Below are 24,764 nucleotides of genomic sequence, written 5' to 3'. Positions count from 1 at the left end.
GATTCTACAGTGAATAGTTATTAAACAGATGCTCTTACGAACAAATTTAGCAACATTGAATTTTTGAGATGCAACTCTATTATAAACATAATAAAGAGTCCCACATATGAAAAATACAAAATGACCTGCAGCTCTATAGAAGCCATTTGTCTGGAGCAGTTTGCTCAAGCACAGTTCTTCCAGAAGGCATTTTTTATACCTACTTCTCATTGCCATTCCAGTCACAAGCCAGTTTCATGTGGGACATACAAATTCAAGTGGCAACTGTTTCTACACATTTGAATTAAGCTTGTATGTCTAAGTCTTCTGTAGGACATGTGAGCCCAAGATAATTCAACTAGCATTCCGTTAAATAACCAACTTTATGAATATGACCACGTAGAATTTGGATGTTAAACCAGATACTTTAAATAAGTCTTAGAATCTTTTATGAACCTAGAACATTGTACAGTAAAACATTGTAATCCCAGTGAATAAAGTATTCCAAAATGAATTACCTCTAGACTGAGCATTTTAATGTTAAATGGGTGATGTGGTTGGGAACCACAAACAAAATCAAGTTTATGATTAGCTTCAAAGTTTCAGATTATTTTCAGACTATTTTAATATATTTAGTTAAATATGGAGGCAGCCCAGCTGTATCAATTTTTCTAATTAATGCAGAGGAAAATACATTTTAAAATTGAGAGTCCCGTGCATCTAAAATATATGCACTGTGCCATTATTTAATTATCTCTTAAAGAACTATTTTAATTAAAATAACATTATTTCACTTTGTGTAATTTTTCATAGTTTACATTTGATAATTACTATTTTTAAATTATTTAACAGTAATGACTTACTGAATTATAACAAGAATTATATTACCAGGTGCCATTCCTAATTATTAGGTTTTTTAATCATATGTATATATTGATAAAGTACTTTAAGTAGGCTATATATGGTATTTCAAGATGTTTCTTGAAAAAATTACCTTTATTGCTTTATAGGAATTAGCAATAACTTTTACCATATTAAAAAAGCAACAATGTTCTTAAATCCTGTATTTTCTTCTTATTATTATAATTTTGGGGATTCTGTATTTTTTAATCATTTTTATCTTGAGAAATGTTCAAAATTATAAGCATAGGGAATGATATAATAAAAATTCAAGTACTCACATCCTAAAATTGAAAATTAATGAAAATTCATCATTGGTTTTTTTATGAAATAAATATTAAACATAAAATTCAAGTCTCTTTTTCCCATTTTCTCTTCCCCATGACTAACCACTAGTCTGTAATCTTCTGATTTACTTTGTATACTTCGTATACTTTCTGATTTACTTTGTATAGTTGTATATCAAATACATATACAGTTCATATATATCATATACATATATACATCTGTGACTAATATTTTGTGGTGTTTTTCCACCATATGCAGATGGTATAGTCTGTGTATCATTGTGCACCTTGTTTTTTCTATTTGAGATCTATCCATGTTGATATGTATAAATCTAGTTTCTTTTTAACTGCTGTATGTATTTATATCACAGACTATTAAACTATTTAGTCATTTCCCTATTGAGGTTTTACAATATTATAAGTAATGCAACAGTGAACATTCTTGAACATATCTCCTGGTTCACATGTGTAAGATTCTGGAAAATATATAATTAGAAGTGGGCTATTTGGGGGGGTGGGGGGGGAGGGACATATACCTACATGATGGGTGCAACGCGCACTACCTGGGGAACGGACACGCCTGGAGCTCTGACTTGGGGGGAAAGGCGGTACATGGGCAACGTATGTAACCTGCAATTCTGTATCCCCCATAACAATAAGATGAAATAAAAAAAAAAAGAAGTGGGCTATTTGGATCATTAGTATACATTTTTAATTTTTCTATATCTTGCTGAATTGCTTTCCGAAGTAGCTCAACAATTGCACCCCCTTGATCAGCAAGTAAAAATGCTCCAGTTTACCATTTCTTTTCATGTGTTTCTTTTCTCTCTCTCTCTCTTTTTGCCAATGTTTAATATTGGACAGGCTCTTTAATTTTGCCCATCATTATCCCATCTTACTCTGCATTTTCTTGATTACTAGCAGGGTTGAAAATATTCCATTTGAGTTTCCTCTTTCATTGGTCATTTTTCTAATGAATAATTTGGCTTATTCTTCTTGGTTCCATCACTAGTTTTTTAAAGCAAAAATAACTCTGGAATGTATTTCTTAAAATAGTACAGATCCTAGTACATCGTAGCACAAAGTACACCATATCAGTCTATTTTTAGAATATGAATCTTTTAGTATTATGTCAAGTATATAGAAGGAAAAAAACCTTCTATATATAATAACAGATCCCAAATTATTTAAACCTGCAATTTAGGGTAGGTGAAACCCCAAACAGATGATATTAACATTGCTTTCTGTTCCCATTTCCATGTTTTCTTTATTGACTCTGCATTTATATTTTTGTTCAGAAATTTATGATGTCTTTACTAACTTCATTGAACATAATACCTTTGCTTTTTTCTAGAGACACAAAGATACAAAAGCTTAGAAATTTCCATTTTAGCAGGCGAGATGATTGTGCATGACTAACCAGATGACAGAGTGCCTTAGTAGCAGCATAAAATATATGCCTATATTTTATTATTTTTAATTTTGTGAATAGTGCTGTGTTGATCAGATTGCATTGACTGCCCTGGTCTGTCCCAGGAGGCCTTCATGTGGTATCTTGGATTATCATATTCTTAGATAAAATACTTCTTTATAATTACAGTATAGGGAAGAGGACGATAGCCATTGAGCACCTATTGCATGATTGACACTTTTGATAGTAAATGTCTTGTGCCTGTAATCCTCTTACTACTCAATAGAGATGCTGGTATGTTTTGGTTTGATTTGGTTGTAATTATTATACACCTGAATGTAACATTAGGATGACATTTTCCCCTAAAGATAGTGTTTTCCTATTGGTTTTCCACAGGTATGTCAAGAAGTGGTTTGGGAACACTTGAGTACCCCACATACCTGCGTCTTGCCACTCCACCCCTGCAAATGCACACTGTCTAAATAAAATCTGTCGTTACTGTGCAGAGACAACTGTAAACCTCCCAGCCTCCAGCCCCACCTCCTATGTGGAAACTCTGAAGTGGCTGCTGTTTCTATTCCTGGTGATTCACAAATATGTTACAAGTCATGTAAATATTAATTTAAAAAATATGGAAAGCAACCTTGAAAAACATGTTGCCCCTAATGCACTTTCTGCAGTTAATTATTTCAGGAGGAAAATTTTATCATTTCTTCATCTAATCACCTTAATCTTCATGATAAAATAAAGGAAGGTTGGTGTTAAAGTCTCATTCTCTTTACCATTTGGCAGGTTAAGGACATAGAACATAAAGAGGGATGTGTGCAATGAGATGTTTCCTTAACCCTTCAGAGAACTACCCTATACAGCTCAAATCCAGTGATGTACGGAAAAGGAAATTGAAATTGTGATTATCTAGGAAAAAGTGAGGGCCATCCATTGGTGGATTTTCAGCAGTTAATCAGCTTGCTGTAAAAATTTACACGGCACATCTGCCGAGGCGGGGGGAAGAGAACGTGACAAGTTTGCCACACTTTGTGGTGTCTGAATTGTTGTCATAGCTATCTTCCCTGAGGCTTCACAATCTATTTAATAACAAATCAATCTAATCTGTTTTTGCGTTGATTTTTGTACTCTGCTGTTGTGTTACTCTATAATTAAATAAGGGAAAAAATACTCCGTAACTGAAGAAGAAGAAAACTGTGTAGACTACAGGTTTTCACAGCTTAAAAAAAATCTCCTATTAAACAGTTATACATTTTGACTACCATCAAATGTTTGGTTTCTATTAATGAACTGCTTATAATCCAAAGAGGAATGTCCTTAGGATGTGGATGTATGTTTATTTCTTCTACCCCCTTTTTTTTTTAATTGGAGAAAAACAAATAGCCAATTATTTTAGGATCCTCTGATGTGTAGGTTTTGCTTCAGTCCAAGTCAATTAAAGGTTAATCTACCTCCCAGTTTTAGTTACATTATTAATAATGGGGCTATTTTAAATACAGAGAAAATTCAAGTAAAATTAATAACCACAATATCAGAAATAATGATTAAGACATACAAAATATAGATGTGTATGTATTTTCTGAGCAGTGTTAGCAAAGTACTTTTCAGTAGAGACTTATTTGTAAATATTAAGTGAAATAGTACTGTGTCATATTTCTTATGAACAAAGGCAGAAATTATATTATTGAATAGAGTAGCACATTAAAAATAAGTCTAGAAATTTAGAATCTCAGGTGAATTTTGCACTCACAAAATAATGAATCTAAACCAATGATCATTAGTGGCTGACAGAATCATCAGCTGAAAGGGTAGAGGGAAATTTCACAATGAATGTGTCAAGCTGATAGCACCTGAACCCACTGATCTATCTTATGTTTATATCACACAAAAAGGAGACACCTAGAAATCAGTCACCTGATCTGATACAATGGAAAGTACATAACATCACCCATGAGATATTTTTGCCCCAAAATTGCTTAAGCATCTAGATATAATACCAATTTATGGGCAATACGGAGACAAAGGAACATGTCAAATGAAACTGTACTGATGCATTAATTAGATCCAGGCTGGAATTCTATAGGGCAAATGAAATAATTTCAAATGGGGAAAAAATGGAGCTGAAGCTATATATTAAAAGAGAATTTTACATACTTAGCAACCAAATGGCAACATGTGGACCTTGTTTTGGTCCTGATTCAAACCAATGCTTTTTAAAAATTGAAACAGGGAATCTGAATACCAATTAGATATTTGTTGACACTAAGAATTTTACTGTTAATTTCTTGACATGATATTATTCTAGTATGTTCTTTTTAAGTATCTGTATTTAGAGATACATCTGAAGTATTTATAAATGATGTCATATCTGAGTTTGCTTCAGAATAATCCAGTAATGTAGAGAAAATAATGGATGACAACATAGATGAAATAAGTTGGACTGCATGTTCGCTTTTGCATTGAAGATGGGTAATAAATACCTAGGAGGTTTTTTTTTAATTGTGTATGTTTTAAATGTTACATAACAAAATGTTCTTTAAATGTTAGGTAAGTTAGCTCTTAATTTTCTGACTGAAATTGTGTTTTCAAACTTAACCATAGTTTGTTTCATTTTTGTAAAACTAGTATGGTTATATTTCTTAAGATCTGAGTGAATATTTGTTTAAAAAAATTTAAATGAAGACCACTTGTTAGCCCTAATTTTTAAATTGTATAGGCTATGAATTTACACAGTGTGGTTCATATCCTCCATAATGCCTTCCCATCAACAATGCTGACTCATCATGGCAATGAAAGGAGAAGGGAGAAAGAAAGATTAATAGATCAACCACCTCCTCTGTCATGTTGTACACTAGTGTTTCTCTTTGGATTCATATTTCTCAAAAGAAGAATACTGGCCATTAAAGCTAGACATTGAAGACAGTCTTGACCAATCCCTCACCTTGCCTATTTGCCATGGAGGGTATCTGTCCAGCCACCAAACAGAGTTTATGGATCACCCACTGTATGTCAAGAATGCCGTTTTAGGTGACTTTACCCTGACCCTTCACTATCATTATCATCATTCCTTCTTATTCTAATAGGCTTTTTTCCGCTTCATCTCCCTACTCAGTAGTTTGGAACTCACATACATTTATGTGTGGGGGATAAATAGAGAAGAGAAGGAAATAAGGGTGGTGAGTAAGGGAACATGGGACAAATTAGGGATCCATGAGAGTTTTTAGGTGGGATTGTAAAGCGTTCTAGAGCCACTTTTCTACATTCCAGCTGTCTTACTATAATACATAGAAGCACAGTGTGTGCTGTGCAGAATATTGACTGTATCCTTATGGGTCTGTTCTTTCTCCCATAAGGACAGTTATTGATGATCGTGGGTCTGTGGTCTGCCCCACATGTGAATTCTTTCCTCTTCAGTGCTAAGACAGCTATTTATGGTGCTTGTCCATGAATCAAGAGCTGAAAATGCTGTTATAGTGAGAAACAGTTTTTTTTTTTCAAAAAGCAAAGCAGAAATTGAGGAAATATATTATGTTCCTCCTTTTTATACTAACAGGAAGAGTAAAATTTTTTTGAGAATTAAAGAAACTTTACTGTTTATAAAAATTAAAGATAAATACTCTGGGTAATCAATGGACAGAGGTACCATTCTTCAGACACATGCCAAATTTGATAGTACCTTTACAGGAGTAGCAAAGAATTACATGTGAATAAATCATTTGCTTTTGAATATCTAAACAGGGCAAATGGTTGAGGGAATAAATGTTTAATCAAAAATTTAGGCTTATGATATCTTAAAATTCCTTTTAAGTAAATTTTTATATAGGCTTTTCAAGGCATTTTAAATCTTAAATATTATACATAATTAAATTGTATATATTCATTTAAAAAGCTATTTATAATTATGAATTTTAAGAATTTTGGATGCCAGTGTGTATCTCCCTATAGATCTCTACAGCTTAGTCCTATGTTAATGCTGTGCTCAGTCCCACATAGAGCAAGTAGAAAAACAGGACCTCTTGCTCCTTACCTACTTTATTTAAAAGTGTAAGATTTAGATTGTTTTATACAAATCTGAAAAAAAATGATATATTTATGTGCTCTTTCCTTTTTATTTTAAATTTTTCTTTAAAAAATTATTTCTGTTTCTTCACCTTTGGAGGGTTTTAGGAGAATACAAGTGAAGGAGAAAATAGCATTTTGAAGACCAGGGACACAAATAATGCCCAGTAGCCCATCTATTTCAAGGCTGACCCTTGCCTAAGTAGGATCCTGGATTATGGCAGAATATTTAAGAAGAGAGGCTGGTGTTGTACGTAGCTATTTTACTCTTTTCATCTCAGTTTCTTTCACTCTTTCAAATGTCAACTGAAATGTTAGAAAACCCTTCTATTCTGATTTCTACTTCGACTAGTTGGAACACCTGTTGTGGGAGAGGCTTAAACAGAAGTCATGCTTCCTGTATAATTTATGGGGATACCAGAGGGAACTGTTTGTCTCATGTTTGTCTAGTACTACATCCTTTTGATCTTCCCCCTCCCATATGGTCTTTTGAATCTTTTATTCATAGATTCAAAGTACTAACACAAAATGCTTTTGTCAAAGAATATTTAACATCTTCTGATATGTGTTCACCTCTAGTCTGCATGAAGGTTACTTGAATTGTATTTCTTGTTCCTTTAACGTTTTTGCTGTGCATAAAATAAGTAATTTTCTTTTTAGGATATTGGTCACAGTGTTTTATTTATATCTTTTCCTGGAATGCATTGTAGATAGCTGTTATAAGGGTCCAAAAATACGGTAGAGTAGCATGAGAGAAAAGTGGAATGAAGAATTGAGAAGACAAGGGTGAAAATAAAATTGGACCAGGAATGAGACCACAGTGGCTGGGCACACATTTTACTCAAACTTGCTAGCAGCCAATGGAAACCAAGGCTGTACTTTTGTACCACACTTTGCTGTCCCTGCTGCTCATGATTTCTTAGACTAGTGTAGTAAAAGCACATACTAAGAGCATGGCTAAGTTTTTCAGGTAAAGTATTGCTGAGAGGGAAACACAGGAGTCAGACTCTAGGCCTAAGACGTTTACTGCATTCCATGAAGTATCAGGCCTGCTTTCCCATAGCTGTCTTGTTTGCTGGTTCTGTTGTTCACCCCAGTGACTGGGCTTAGAGTGGAGATGAATTGAAACAGATCCCTGTTAGTAGAAGGCAACTCATGTCCTGTTGCCGATGGATGAGGAACAGCTATATCCCACATGAAGGGCATCATTTTTAATTCAAGTGCTCTTTTCTGTAACTTCAATATCAACCTCAGATCATATAAATAATTATGAAAAGAGACCCTTTGCCCTGTCTCATTTGTTATGCCTTGTTTAGTTCAAATTATAGGCATGTACCATTTTCAGGGGCAAAGTCATAACACACATAAAAATAACTAAACAATAATTATGGGCTGTTGTCACTTTTTCACTTTTCCTGGCTGCTGAGATCTTGGGAATAGCAGCCTTAGGAAAAGCGGTGACTAATGGCTATCCAGATGAAAAGCCAGGAAGAATTAATAAGTGATGCATTCTGAGGAAGAAAGAAATCAGTCTCCATCCAATAGAGAATTGCCCAGGGTCTGATAGCATGGCAAAGAAAGACTCATTCCGTGAAAAACTATGAATTCGGAGAAAGAGATTTTGTGTTTGCTTTTGTTGAGATTGATTCTGAATGGACCCTAAGTAAATTTGGAAGAGGCTTCCAAGAAATGTAGTTAAATACCAAAAAGGATTGCTTTCCAAGTATTACTGCTAAGAAATCTTTTCTGCCCAGGTTAGTGATTTTTCAAACCAGGATCTCCAGATCCCCGCAGGGGCAATAATGAATGTAGAGGGTAAAGATACCTGTTTGCCTTCTAACCCTCTCTTCTTTTTCAGCCAGGCAAAGCAGTTTACCTTCATTGTCTGTTTTACATATTGGCCTTCCTATCTTTGACTTAATGAACTAGGGCCGTGGAGGGATGAAAAGCTATCCACACCTATTTGGGGAAGAATAATCAAGATAGATTGTTTAATTTTGTCCAACTGTTCTAGTTCTGACAGTAAGACAGAGAGTAAGTCTCTAAGGTAAGGGATTTATTTCTTGGTCAATCCTTAGCTAACTGAAAGCAACAGATGAGGTCCCTGTTTCGCAAACAGGAAAAGCAAAACTAGTTGTAACCTAGCAGTTACGTATTGGTGGGTGATACGAGTTCTTGGACTATGAGAAGAAGCTTTATAACATAAGCAAGCCCTCTATTCCATCTCAGTCTTCTAGACTCCACTTCGTACCATGCTTGTTATGAGTATAAGATGAACTAGAGGACATTCTTGTTGAGGGTAGAGTAAGGAGAAATTTGACCTGCCCACAGGGTGAATGTTTTTAAGACCTGGGACTTCCACGGGCATTATATTTAAAAAGTGACGTTCTCAGCGTAAATTTAAGAACACTCAAGAAAGCTAAAACATCAAATGAGCTTTACCTAGGTAAGAACTCACAAGAAACTAGTGGATATTTTACAAATCCATGGAAAGACCAAGCAAAGTTTGAAATGTACTAATTAAAAGGGAAGCCAAAGTAATACTAGATAGAAATAAAAAACTTAAAGTAGGTTATAAAAACTTATGTTTTCTTTATGTTATGTTATTTATATTGTTTTGGTAAAGTATGCATCTCCTTATCATAATTGAAGATTTAATTTAATTATAATTAATAAAGATATGGAAATTTAAGTGTTCAATAGAATGTGTTACACAATTAAGGTTTGTTTTAAATTTATTCTGTAACACTCCAAGTAGAGACTGAAACTTAGGAATCATTAGTAGTTATTTTGCCAGGATCCTAGGGGGGAAATCCCACATGCAGAATGGGAAATACGGGGTGATTGGGAAAATATGGAGCCCAGTTTCCATGTTTAAGAGGATTCTAGAGCAGTTCATTAAAAAGAAATTTGTAATGCCTAGAGAATAACAAGGTGCTAAGTAATTGCAATGTGAATTCATTGTCAAAAAATTAAAAATGCAAACAAACCAAGTTCCCTCTCCCTTTGTTTTAAACTGAGAAATAGACCTTTAATAGATTAAAAAATAGACATAAATATTATTAAGGCAGTGGATTACAAAGGCAATTGTAAAGAACCAATTGAGTTGCCAGAACTTTCCACAATGTATTTAGAATCCAGAAAACATACATATTTGCTAATTGAGTAACTTTGATTAGTACAATAATAAAGCCCATCAATGGCACATGAAAAAGTTGAAAGGTAAGTTTTAAAGTGAGCAAATCATAAATTGAAAATAAGCCAGTGATGAATTGGTAAAGAGAGAAATGCAGTTTGGAATTTATCTACTTAATCTACTGAGATTTCATCTTACAGACATGTGGGTTATTTATTTATTTATTTATTTTTAACTCTAATTCAAGAGTTAAGATGCAGAGGCTGGGCATGGTGGCTCATGCCTATAATCCCAGCACTTTAGGAGGCCAAGGCGGGAGGACTGCTTGAGACCAGGAGTTCAAGACCAGCCTGGGCAACATAGGCAGACCTCACCCATCTCTACAAAAAATAAAAGCAAGGTTAGCCTGGCATAGTGGTGTATGCCTATAGTCCCAGCTACTTGGGAGGTTGAGATGGGAGGATCGCTTGAGCTCAGTTGTTTGAGGTTACACTGAGCTATGATAATGCCACTGCACTCTAGCCTGGGCAACAGAGTGAAACCCTGTCTCAGATAAAAGAGCTAACATGTGCACAAGAAATACAAACTTTTGTGTGGAACTTAGAACTAAGGATTAGAGCTCAAAATAGTAAAACTGATAGCAAACTCAGGGGTAAAAAGGTGAGGAAAATCAGGCCAAAAATGTACAAAAATGCATTTTTAAAATTTTTCATAGTAAAGATTAATAGACATATGCTCAACAAATGATTATTAATTACCTCTATTTAATAAAAGAACACCTAACAATTATTTAAAGAATATTATGGAAGACTATGATTTGATAGTGAAATAAGTATATTATATAGTGCTGGTTGTTTGGAATGGTTTAAACAACCATTTGAAGAGATTGTCACGACACAAGGAGGAGGAATGTCAGATTTACTTGCACATGTAGCATATTATATTGATGGCTGTTTATGGTTTCCCAAACTGGCTTATTCCCAGCTCCTTATAAGTTTTGAGCTGTGAGAATCAAGATAAACTCTAGAATATACCAGTATATTTCATACTGCTCTGTTACCTCTCCCACCAGACACTCCATGTTCAAGTTACTACCTGGGTGCTCCCAATACCAATTTACCTTCTTTTAATAGATGAGTAGGAGAGTTAGGTCTTGTTTGTTCAAAGAAAACAAACATGTTTCACACTTTTTTTTTAATAGATATGTGAATGTTTCTTCAGTCAACTCAGTGCTGGGCCCTGTAGTATTAACATCAAAGGCCTCTCTTGTAGGTTTCTCTTCTCACCATTATATTCCCAGCCTGTAATAATGTCTGGCACTCAGTAGATGATCAACAAATATTAACTGAATGGATACATGTGATATATACAATAAACATCTCTTCTATAAGATGCAGAAAGAGCCAAAAGCAAAAAAGGAATCTGACTGCTTTGTAGAACGATTGAAACAATTTCTAAAATTACATGGCATTAACCTTTAAAACAAAACAACTCAAAAGAGTTAAATAAGAGCTCTTATTTATTTAAGCATCCTATTCAATGCTAGTTCCTGCAGGTAGAAATGCAGGTAGATGAGTAGAAATGAAGGTAGAATTAATACACTATCTTTATCTTCAAGAAGGCTATAGTCTGGTAGTGGAAACGGATATGTAAAAAAATATTGCAATTATATTAATAATCATGTGAAAAGTGTAAATTGAGAGATAAATTAGTGGGCACATTCTTGACATAAAAGAAGTGACTAGCTCTCCTCAACCCCATTCTTGAAGTATGATTGGTGGTCACCAGGGAGAAGGCTACAGATAGTACGTAGTCCAGATAGTGGGACACACCTATGTTCTGTTCATAAATAAAACAATTTCTAGAAATGTATCCAAGTGATTCCTCCCAATTAATACTAAGTGAAATTTACTGTTATTGGCTATAGTTAATTTTTGAGCTATTAATTTGGATTCTAAGCATGTGGTACGTAAAATTTCTTAACGCAATGGTTTTTTTTAATAAAGCAGTAAATTTTACAGCTTGACCATATTCTAATCTCAGGCTGAGACCTGGTTCTTTTTCAACAGAGGAATAACTGTTGAATCCTGTCCCAATTCAGTGTGTCTTGTAGGAGACTATTAACAGTAGTCTGTATGTACTAGGGATGGACCAAGCCCCATCTAGACCTGAGAGAAGTTGAGGGAAATGGCAGGGCAGAGTCACCATGTGTCTCCATCTGGTTCTCCACTGTCTCCTCTCCTGTTGTTTACTCATTGGTGTCCAGGCTGGCTCACATCAGACAGAAGAATCAGGAGGAAATTGGGTATTGACTTACTTAAGTAAAACATTTTGTGAAATATTCCCGTTTTTATAGGAAGTAATACAAAGTAAAGGTAATAAACTTTAGAGTGTTGAGTTTCATGAGTACATTTTATATGTGTGTGTGTTACATGGCACCTGCATATGCCATTATAGACTTTGTGTAATTCTGAAAGAATTTCGAGACTCTGTTCCTGCACATTCTACCCCAAAAATAGCACTGGAAGTGTGAAGCAGCATGGGGTGTGAGGCAACTGCAAGCAATCAGAAGTGCCTAGAATGTAGGTTTGTGTGGGAAAGGGCACACTAGAAAGAGCCAGGTGGTGGAGGGCCTTCTGTGCCATCCTAAGATGTTTGATTCTCTGCCACACTAAGATGTTTGCATTTCATCCTCTATGGATCTGTTGTGCATTAGCAGCAGGAGAATGACATCAGATTCGAAAAATCACTGTAGCAGCAGCATGGAAGAGAGCCTGAAAGGATGAGAAATCAAAGCCAGGAAGACCAATTAGGAGAGAAATGAAAGAATGATCCAGCCAAAAGAGGATAAGAAGATGAAGGCACATACTGCATCAGTGGTAGTAAGGATGAATTCAAAATGTATCTTTTGGAGTAGTGTTTGGGTGATAGCCATGTGTCAGATATTACCCTAGATTCTGACAGTACATCTATGAACAGGGTGGACTTCGATGCCCTCATGGAGCTTACACCGCTAGTGGGAAGAACAAACAATACCATGAATCCCTGCTCTTCAATCTGAGTGACTAGTTATTCCAGGTGATAATAACTAAGTAGGAGTCAGTTTGAGGGAAAAGAATTTCAATGTGTTGGATATGAAGTGTGTTCTATATCTAGTATGCAGTTGGAAATACACTCTACAATTAAGAGGTGAGGCTTGGCCTCTTTTCAGAGGACCCATTTGTGTTTGTTAGTTTATGATAACATCAATCGGGATTTTTGGTTGCAAACAATAGAATCCTCTCTGGCTTGCCTAAGCAGAAAAGGAACTTATTAAAAGCTACTGGGTGTCAACTCATGGAATCTTTAGGAAAGCCAGAGAACCAGATTCTGAATCTGGGTGTCCAGGAACAGTGCCTACTGCCTCCACTGTGTCCACTGTAAATGTTCAAGATACCACTGCTGTCCCCACATGGGGCTTCTTGTGGCCTCTCGTTCCCTGGCCTGCCCTCTGGCTGCAGGAGAGTTTGAGCAGGTAACTTTCTGACTCAAAATATGGAAAAATACCAAGATAAAGAGATTTTTCAAAGACATTGCACGGCCATAAATATCCAACAAAGATATTTTTGCCTCCACATGTATCTGGATGAAAAAATTAATTTCACAAGTGTATGGAATTTTAAAGTGATTTGCTACACATTTTCATGTAATAATATAATGAAAGCATAGTGTCTTCCTGAAAACAAAACTGATATTTTTCACATTAAAATGAATTGTTTTGATTTGTAAATTTGCTAATGAGCTTGCTTTTGATTGTACTGTCGGACTGTCTGATCAGACAGTAGCAAGCTTCTGAATGGATTTCATTCTAAAAGATTGTAGATAATTAAGTTATTAAAAATTATGAATGCATCTTCCCATTGAAACAAAGTTATCCTGGATGAGTCAGTTCCTGTATGTATTTTAAAATCAGTTTCACATTCCAGTGGAAGCTCTTAGAACACAAGCTGCTTGGCATCTTCAGAAGAGAAGTGAAAAGAAACCGGGATGGAGTCATTTGTGGGCACAGTGCCTATAGACACATTGTAGACATTCAATAAAAGTTGGGGAAGTGTTTCTAGGAATAGATGGTTGGAGGGAGAGAAGGAAGAAAGAGGGAATAAGTCTGAGTGTCTAACATGAAGTTGCCTCTAACTATTCTAATAAAAGTGGGTTGCATTCAGGTACTGCAAGCATTTCAAAATTCCATGTATTTATTGTCCAATCCCTGAATCCTAAAGTAGTGAGCAATTTGAGAGTCATTTAAAGTGAGTAGTTCAAAAGGGAAATAGACTGTTCTGAATAACATATAATAACCAGTTAGTCCATGGAACTGTAGAATTTAGTGTGAAAGTAATTGAGCTGAATATGTGGTCTTCAAAATATACCATATAATGTTCTGCTTATTTTTGATCCTCATTTTTAGCTTGTTTTTCTAGTGATTTATATCTTTTACCTAGAGTAGGGAAAATTAGTTTTAACTGAGGCTTCACATTGCCTTCACCTGGGAATACCTTATTGGATTTTGGTGACCAAAGGCTTTTTCAGCAGCAAAAATGGTGTTTGCCCAATTGTTACACAAAGAGGCACTGGAACTTCCTACCTAGACTGGGGGAGAATAAGTTGACCTGCTTGCACAAAGTAATAGCTGATTATATATACCTGAACTTTCAAAACAATGCAAAACTCAGTATTTTTCACAATTTGTATTACAGCAACAATATATATTAAGCATCAGCTCTGTGCCTGGTAATAAGCCAGGCACTTCATATAAAGAGATGAGCCAAATAGCCACAGCCCTTGCCCAATTTGAGCAATTAGCTGGAACTATATTCTATGATACATAATTTTGAGGATAAAAAAATCTTATAAAGGTATTTCATTAAAGTTTATGTAAGTTTCAAACTCAGAAAATAATAAACTTTTCATGATAGTCCCAAGAAACTTGAAATGTATTATTATTAAACATGTCTGGATGGCAGTTTGATTTACTATGTACTTTAATATTGACATAAAATACCATTTTGAGGAAACACTAGGGTGATATCAATCTCAGTGCTTAGAAAACTAATTTAGATAATAGAACTAAATAATAAAAACAGATTCAAGAGAAATTGAAATTCATTGTAGGGAACCACTTTTAGAGCCACAAGATGGTGATGACCTACCCTCGGGAGCAAAACAAATGTCCCATTACTGATATTTGACTAAATTTTCACTTTTTTCCCATCAGTCCCTTTTGAAATCAGTTAAGAGTACATCAGATAAAGGAACATAACGGGAGCTCTGTAGAAGATTAGCAGGAACTGATTGACTTCACTCACTGGGAACATGTCCCTCCTGCTTGCAGTTAGTTCGGGGTCCTGGAATGTGAACCGCTGTGCCTGTGATGAAGAAAATGCAAATCCCACACAAAAGTGAAGTTCAGGGAGTTCTTACTGAATCTAGGATTTTCAACCAGCAAGAGCTTCATTAACCACTTAATGACTAGGGGAAAATCCCAAGGGGTTAACAACTTAAAACCTTAGAACTATAGCACTGAAAGGATTGTTCCCTTCGTCTGTTCCAAGTCCTTTGTTTTGCAGAGGATTTCCTCAGGCCCAGAGTCACACACCTTTTCCTGTAAATTTAATAAGCACTCCAAAAACACTTGAATATGTGCTTTTTCTGATTGAAAAAAAGAAAAAAAACAATACAAATGTTTACAAAGAAAAAAATCCTCATAGTTTTACTCACAGAAATAACTGCTAGCACATTGGTTTTTATTTTTGTATACTTCTTTCTAGTCTTAGTGTATATGTGTATGTGTGCGTTTAATGCAAAAATAGGATCATGAACTGTTCTGTCATTCAGCAAGTGTTTGGGAGCACTATCACTGAAATCCATTTATCCTGAGTTTGATCCCAGCTCTTCTAGTTACCAGCATATGTTTATTTATCTGTGAGTAGAAGATAATGAGGTACCTGTTCATAAGGTTGTTGTAAATAACATAAAGGAAATAATAAAGGACTTAATCTATCATTTAATAAATGCTTAATAATCCATCCTGTTGTTCCTGTCATCTACCACACTGTCTCTTTAACTTCATTAGTTCCTGTATTGATTGGTGAGCAGGCAGGCACAGATATGTTTTTACGCACAAATATTTTAATAGATACTCTATAAACCAAGGAAAATAATATAGCTAAAATTTTATTTTAATATTTTTCATTCTATCTAACCAACTATATTTTTGTGCCCATTAACTGTCCCTACTTTATCCAACCCCTACGCCCACACCTTGCTGCTACCCTTCCCAGCCTCTGGTAACCATCATTCTACTTTCTGTCTCCATGAGATCAATTATTTTTAATATTTAGCTCCCACATTTGAGTGAGAACATGCGAGATTTATCTTTCTGTGCTTGGCTTATTTCACTTAACATAATGTTCTCCAGTTCCATCCAGATTGTTGCAAATGGCAGGATTTCATTCTTTTTGTGGCTATATAATATTCCATTGTGTATATGTACCAGAATATCTTTATCCATTCATCCATTGATGAACACTTAGGTTGATTCCATATCTTGACTGTCATGAATAGTGCTGCAGTAAACATGGGAGTGCAAATATCTTTTCGATACACTGAATTCCCACCCTTTGGATATATACCCTGCAGTGGGTCATATAGTAGCTCTATTTTTAGATTTTTGAGGAATCTCCATACCATTTTCCATAGTGGTTGCACTAATTTACATTCCCACCAACAATGTACAAAGGTTACCCTTTCTCCACATCCTCTCTAGCATTCATTATTGCCTGTCATTTTGATAAAAGCTTTTTTAACTGGGGTAAGATGGTACCTCACTCTAGTTTTGATTTACATTTCTCTGGTGACTAATGATGTTGAGCATTTTTATATACCTGTTGGCCTTTTGTATGTCTTCTTTTGAGAAATGTCTATTCAGACATCTTTGCCCACTTTTTTAATCGGATTATTTGGTTTTTTCCTATAAAGTTCTTGGGGCTCCTTATATAGTCTAGGGGTTTTTTTCTTTTTTTTTTTTTTTTGAGACAGTCTCACTGTGTCACCCCAGATAGAGTGCAGTGGTGTCATCATAGCTCACTACAACCTCAAACTCCTGGGCTCGAGCAATCCTCCTGCCCCAGTCTCCCTAGTTGGTGGGACTACAAGTCCACACCACAATGCCCAGTTAGTTTTTCTATTTTTAGTAGAGACGGGGTTCTCACTTTTGCTCTGGCTGGTCTTGAGCTCCTGAACTCAAGCAATTCTCCTGCCTTGGCCTCCCAGAGTTGCTAGGATCACAGGCATGAGCCACTGTGCCCGGCCTAGTGTAGGTATTAATGCCTTATCAGACAAGTAGCTTGCAAATATTTTCTCCCATTCTGTGGGTTGTCTCTTTCCTTTGTTGATTGTTTCCTTTGCTGTGCAGAAGCTTTTTAGCTTGAGGTGATCCCATTTGTCCAATTTTGCCTTGGTTGCCTGTGCTTTAGGGGTATTACTGAAGAAGTCTTTGCCCAGCCCAATGTCCTGAAGTATTTCCCCAATGTTTTCTTTTAGTAGTTTCATAGTTTCAGGTCTTAGATTTAAGTCTTTAATCCATTTTTATATGATTCTTGTATATGGTGAGAGATAAGAGTCTAATTTCATTCTTCTGCATACGGATATCCAGTTTCCTCAGCACATTTATTGAAGAGAATGTCCTTTCCCCACTGCATGTTCTTGGCACCTTTGTCAAAGATAAGTTCACTATAGATGCATGGATTTATTTCTGGGTCCTCTATTCTGCTCCATTGGTCTATGTGTCTGCTTTTATGCCATTCCCATGCTGTTTTGGTTACTACAACTCTGTAGTATAGTTTGAAGGCAGATAATGTGATTCTTCCAGTTTTGTTCTTTTTGTTTAGGATGGCTTTGACTATTTTGGGTCTTTTGTGGTTCCATATAAATTTTAGGGTTGTGTTTTCTATTTCTGTGAAGAATGTCTTTGATATTTTGATGAGGATTGCATTGAATCTGTAGATTGCTTTGGGTAGTATGGACATTTTAACAATATTGATTATTCCAATCCATGGGCATGGAATATCTTCCCATTTTTTGTGTCCTCTTCAACTTCTTTCGTCAATGTTTTATAGTTTTCATTATAGAGATCTTTCACTTCTTTGGTTATATAGCTAAAATTTTATCCTGGCTTGTAAGGCCTTATATTCTTAATATAAAAGTCTATGATTTAAATTTTGTAAAGCAACATTCAATTCAAAACTGACCTCATTAATATTTGTGTCTATTGTAGTATCTAATGCCTTCTTTTAAAAATAAGTAAAATAAATAATTTTAACAGCTTTCTTGGTTCTTTTTAATGTGTATGTTGTATATGTAGTTTTCATATTATCACAAAATATAGTATATTACATCATATGAATCTCATACTTAGTTGTGCTGTTTTATTTGTCTTATTCAAGAAGAATTTTGTGTCACTTTATAATTTGCCTTAATTTCCAAGTAGAAATACAGTTTTGTCCCAAATTTATGTGGAAAGTTAAATGCTGTCTAAAAACTAACTTAGTCAAAAAGGTAATTTTAAATTTTGAGGTTTTTATGCTTTATATAATTTAACATAGAAATTAAATGTTTCTATGCAAAAGAGATCCACAGTTAAATTTTATGACAAAAGAAATAAATGTTCCATTTTTTTCCTTTTTGTCTAGCTCAACTGAGAAGTCATTTCCTTGGAGATCAACAGGTATGATTTTTTATTATATAAAAAAAGTAATCTCTTTGTCTTTTCTCTTTATCCTAAATTCACCACATATTAAAGATGAATTAAGGAGAGTGTCTGCCACTTTCACAAATATTTGGTGTCTTCATACTCCGTCTCTACTCCATAAATCTTTACTGAGCCCCGACACATGTGCCTGGTACTGCACACATTGCTGGGCAGACAGTGATGGGCACAGCACATATGTCCCCTGTCTCCCTTGCCCCATGGAGCGTACATTGTAAAGGATAATGCCAACAATGTTATAATGCTAGAATAGGCCTTGATATCTAAATACTTTGGCACTTTTCAAACAAGGCTTGAATTGAAAAAGACTTAGATCACCAAATGCCCAGTATCTGAGTTTACCTGAACCTGGGACCAGGATTCTGGTGATGTTTATAGTGCATACAGGGCACTCTGCTATTTTACAAAGTAGCTATTTCCAAGAAAAGCAGTATTTACTGAAACTGTTGATTAGACAGAGATATGTGCACAGCTACCTAACAATAAGACTTATGAACAGCAATTTAATACCAGGAAAGACATACTATGAAATAATATGTGGTTAACTACCAAATAAGCATTATGTGGGAAACATTGTTGTAAATGGACAGCGCACTTCTGATATAGCTCTGCGGAGAAGATGGGCCTGGAGCCTCAGGCCTGAAGGGTGGCCAGGCTGTTGAACAGGGCATTGTCATTGGACAGGAGAAGGGCAACAGAAATGTCACTGGGAAACATTTAAAACTGGTTTGGCAGATGGTAAAATGTGCAAAGGCTAATGCACTGAATTGGGTCAAATTATAGATTTATAAGTACCAGGGACTTTGAACTCTCTCATTGTTCATGGCGAGACTCTGAAAATCCTTTAAACAAAAAAAAAAAACCACATAATTTAAACTTTCCTCAGGAGAAACAGCAGAGCTATGGTTGGAGGAAGAGTCAGTGGCAGGAGAGAGCAGTTGAAAGCTGATTGCAGAATTTGGTGTGTGAGATCATCTAACTAGGTAATTCCTAAGGATTTAGAGACTGGTTTTTGGGTGGGAGGTAGACGTTAATCGAATGTGAAGAAAAACACTTCTGTTAAACCGATAGACCCATGCACACTAATACTTTATTATGTGATTCAGACATGTGGGCTAACGTGCTGTGGATGAAGGACAACTATGTTAGAGAGAGCAAGGCTGAAACCCAGGAGAGCAGCATATGCCCTGAGAAAGCTGTGGCTTTTTATTTTTGGGAGTTAGTGAGAGAGTGATCTGAAATCTGACCAGGGCTAACAAGGAGAGTCAGTTGAGATGCAGTGTTCTTTCCCCACTTTTTCACAGCATTCAAGGTCATTGCTGAGGCCAGGAGCTGTGCCTGCTCTGTTCGCCAAAGTATGACCTTGTGATTGGTAGACTCTAGGTAATTCACCACCTGAGTGAATGAATACGTGCATACATGAATGAATAATAAATGCTGCTTTACACTGTCATGGGAATATTTGTATGTGTGTATTAGCTTCACAACTAAATTCTGAGCCCTTGGAAAGTATCTTTTTTCTCTCTGCCTCAGTGCCTAGAAAGTGTCCAGCTTTTAGCAGGTATTGAAAATATATTTAATGAGTAAATGGGATGAATATTTTCATTTAGTAACAAAATATATATTTTGGAAAAAATATACACAAAGAATTTATAAGTTTTTTAAAATCACAAAGAACTTTTTTGAATTCTTAACTTGACTCACAGTGCACTTAAAACCTTTACAGCCTAATAGGACATTTACTACACTGTTGCAAGTCTTTCTTTCTGTATTGCAAATTTGGCACACATGCAGGCGAACTTAATTTTTTTTGTTGCCCCTATAGCTTTTTCTTTCTTTATATTTAATACACTTTACCCATTTAAAGAGTCCACTTCAATGTTTTTTAGTATATTTAGAGTTATGCATCTATCAGCACAATCAATTTTAGAACATTTTCATCACCCCCAGAAGAAACTACATACCAATTAGTACTCACCTTTCCTCAAACCTACCAGTCTTAGGCGACCACTAACCTACTATCTTTCTTTATGGATTTGCTTATTCTAGACTTTTCAGTTGAGTAGATTCGTATGATATGTGGTCTTTAGTGACTGGCTTCTTTTACTTAGCATGATGTTTTCAAGATTTATCTCTGTTGCAACGCGTATCAGTAGTTAATTCCTTTTTACATTTGAATAATATTTCATTGTATAACACATTAATCAGTTAGTGGACATTTAGGTTGTTTCTACTTTTGGGTGTTATGAATAATGCTTCTAGGAACGCACATGTACAAGTTTTGGATGTATGTTTTCATGTCTGTTAAGTGTGTATCTAATAGTGGAATGGCTGGGTCATCCCTAACTCCGTGTTTAGCCATTTAAGCAACTACTAGATTAGTTTACAGAGTGGCTGTACCATTTTACATTTCCACCAGTAAAAAATAAGTGTTCTGATTTCTCCACATGCTCTCCAACACTTGTTATTATCTTTTTAATTATAGCCGTTTTAGTAGATGTTAAGTAGTATCTCATTGTAGTTTTGATTTACATTTCCCTGATGGCTAATATGCCTTTTTTCCTTTGGTTAACTTTTTAGTTTTAGTTCTTGTTGTATTTTAACTTTACCAGCTGCCTTCATATTGGCTTTTTTTTTTAACTTTTTAAAAATAATTTTCCTTCTGATTCTAAATGTAATATATACCCATCAGAACATATTTGGAAAATATAGCAAAGTATAAAAAGGAATTAAAATTACTTATAATCATTCTCATCACTTAGTCTTTGTATGCATTTATGTGTGTTACACATTTTTTTTCCTTTTAAGCAAAATTGGGAACATACTGTATGGGCAATTATATTGGTTTGCCAATTTTTTTATGTTATACTATATCATAAACATATGCCACTTAATATAAAATTCTTTAAGTTCATCTTTAATACTGCATAATTAATTTATTCCAGAAATATTTCCTAAGAGCCTTAAACATTTGTCTAGCACATAATTGTCAATGTTTAAAGCAAACATCCTTGCCCTCTTAAGACCTTCAGGTTTCATGGAGGTGAACTGTAGTTAGATGTGTAACTGTATATTGTTGGGGTAGAATGCTGTAAGGGAAAATTACAAATGTCTACAATATTTACCCATTCTCTATTATTGAACATTCAGCTTGTTTCTAATTTTTCACTATTACATTAATAAATAACAGTGTGATAAACTTCCCAGTATATAAAATTATATCAGCACCTTTTGATTTACCTTAGGCTAGATTTTTAGGAAGAAAATTAAAGTACATGAACATTTTTAATGCTTTTGCTATATGTAACCGAGTTGCTTTCCTGAAAGATTGTATTAATTTTCCTTCTTTCCAGGTATTATTAATATATGAGATAGATCCTCTCATTAGTGTCATCATTTGTATTTCTAATTAACTGGGGAATATAAAAATACCCTATAAATTGCCATGTTCTTTTCTATTGTAGGGTTAGTGTTTGATAGGTAAGAGTTCTTTGTGTAACCCGAGGATAGTAGCTATATTTATCAGTCAGGGTTCAGTTGAGAAAACAGAACCCATGCCAGGAATTTGATACAGAAAATTTGTAGTTATGAATGTATGTATGGGGTTGGAATATTTAATTGAGTAAATAGGATGATGAAGCACCCAAGAGATTAATGATGCCAAGAAGCTGCTACCACCCCTAGGACTGTAAAAGCAGGTGGTTTTGTCAGTCCTGGCACTGAAGCATTGGGGGTTGGGGGAGCAGGGGGAGTTTTCCAGCATTAGCTGAGGCCAGGAGGGAGATACAGCCCCTGTCAGACAGAAATGCCGTGTAAAGTAGAGCCAGAGAAACATCCTGACTTCTCCATGCAGTTCTCCTCCTAACCCATACCAGTCTGTGCGCTGGCTGAACTGAGCTGGAGAGGGCCGTTGTGGACTTTTGCCTATCAAAAGCCTGGCAGACACTGGGTATAACTGTGTGTTGATTTACAGGGTAGAGAGAATGAGCTCAGGTTATGAAGACACATGATAGGAGATGAAATATCTGGGGCCTTGGCTTCCTTTCTACTGCCCCTTCCATATACTTACAAAGCTTACATTGTTTGACAGCCATCTTCAGGGGTTTTTTTTTTGTAGCCAAGTAACAAATATACTATTAGGTGCTTAGTATTTTCCTTTAAATTAAATTTTTCAAATCCCTTTTCTTTTTACTTTTCATCACTCTGGTACTCTGGGCAGTCAGCTTACTGATGTGTTAAACATATGTAAATATATAAAATGTACATAATACACAAGCATTAAATATGTTTTAAATTAAATACATAATTAAATGTTATTCAAATAGCTCCCCAAATACTTGAGCGTTCATCTGTCTTCACCACAGCTGTGGCCGTAATTCCCGCCTAATAACTGGATAGTCCCTTATTTTTCTCAGAGCACACTCTTGCCCAAAACTCACATTCAAGCCTAGGACTTACATTTACTTATCCTTCTTTCCTATGGGGAAAGAGAGGAGGGTATTAACTTCCAAACACAGCAGTCACGATTGGTATTCCCTTTATTTTCTAACTCTATTAATGTTGTGGTTTTTTCCTTAAATTTGCCTACTTTTCAGTCATATTTATGACATTTAAATTATAACCATGACAATAAGCTATAGTTATAAGGTTAGAAAACTGAACATTTATTTAAGAATCAAAGAGTAAAGTCTGATTTTTTTGTTTCTTTTCTAGTAAATATAGATGCTCTTTAAAAGATTGAGTGTAAGTTAATAAATGGGATAAAATGACAGTTTTGCCACTTTTATTGTGATGTTTATCTGTTGTTTTTTACTTACTGCTTTGCACAAAGAGATACTGAATGTAGTATGAAAATCATCTTGGTTTTAGAATTAGGCTGTCCTACTCAGAAATGAGTAGGTTTAAATGGAGTGGATTAAACCTGAAAAACACTGAAAAGGTCTTTAGTCTTCTTTGTCTTTGGCTAGGTTTTGACAAAAGCAACATCTTTATTCATTTTGTTGGTTTCCTATGTAAGAAAGGATGGCACATAAGGATTTAGGATTGAAGGTCTGTTATTCCTCATGTTTTGAACGTTTTCTTGCAGACAATTTCTCTACTTTTTTTAAGTTTTACAAATTGACTTGAAAAGCTTAGCTCTATAAAAGCTGTTTAGCAATAAGGTGAATTGTTAGTGAAGCACTGGTTTGATCACTGCCTGGGTGAGATCCTGCCTACTCAGGTGTTTTCAGGATGTTACATTCTGTTGAAATGCTGAAAACTGAAACCAGCTGCTGAAGTTTGTTTTTAAATAGCTAAATTTCTGCAGCCTTCAATTTCTAACTAAGAGCTTTGGATGCCCTGGGCAGGGAAGATTTCGATTTCTTTGTAATTCAATTCAGGATACTCCAGCTTGCTTGTTTTTTGTTGGTTGGTTGGTTGGTTTTTAATCTGTACTAGGAATGGTAGGCTGTTTGAGAATGAAAAGCCAGAGGTTTTAAGTATGGGAGCTGAAAGGGATACTTCCCATAGAGAGAGAAAAACTGCCCATTCTACCAAACATTTTTTCTCAGGTCTTTTATAACTTCCCTAGAAGCAATAAAGTTGTTTTGAAGCATTTATGCTTTATCATTATCTTGCCTTTTGCCCTTTCTCTTCATTATTCAGCATTTTCTAGCTTACCAGTGTTACATATTTGCTTTCTAAAACCATAAATGCACATATTTTCGTCTTTGCCGAGGAGGAAAGTTTATTCTGTGTTTCAGCTTTGTCTTTTCTTACGTTTCGTACAACCTGTGTATTCTGCTCAGACAGCTCAGAGGGAACCTTGTGTGAGTGCTCTCTTCTGTTTCAGTTTTATTAGTGTGTCATTTTTCCCATTGTTCACTTCGTCATATCTGAACATGTTACATATTGATACAATCTCTTCTATTCCATCAAAATTTGAGGCAGCTTTTAAGCACATATAAAATAGAAAATAAATATCAAAATCACAGAAAAATGTATACTAGAATAAGAGGTAAAGGCCTGAGGAATGTGAGAATGCACATATATATATATACACATATAATCACACTTCTTCATGAGGGAAAATACTATAGAGAATATCTTTCTTAGAAAGTCCTTTGGGTTTAGCTCTCTTAAGAAAAACACCAATTAAGTCATAAAAATAGCTATTCACAGTGTATGCTGCCCATCAGAGAG

General features: G+C 35.2%; 1 protein-coding gene across 13 annotated transcripts in view; it reads left to right on the top strand.

Annotated features, from left to right (window-relative positions):
- PKP4 (plakophilin 4) overlaps window positions 1-24,764 on the top strand; it is a 222,853-nt gene that overhangs the window by 127,107 nt on the left and 70,982 nt on the right. For all 13 annotated transcript variants that reach the window (XM_069456298.1, XM_069497850.1, XM_069497681.1 and 10 more), the window contains one exon: window positions 18,505-18,539. In XM_069456298.1, coding sequence (XP_069312399.1) covers window positions 18,505-18,539 — 35 coding nt within the window. The remainder of the gene's footprint in view (window positions 1-18,504; window positions 18,540-24,764) is intronic.

The sequence above is a fragment of the Eulemur rufifrons genome, chromosome 1 (genome assembly GCF_041146395.1).
Source record: "Eulemur rufifrons isolate Redbay chromosome 1, OSU_ERuf_1, whole genome shotgun sequence".
NCBI classification, from domain to species: Eukaryota; Metazoa; Chordata; class Mammalia; order Primates; family Lemuridae; genus Eulemur; species Eulemur rufifrons.
This window is presented reverse-complemented; position numbering and strand designations above follow the sequence as displayed.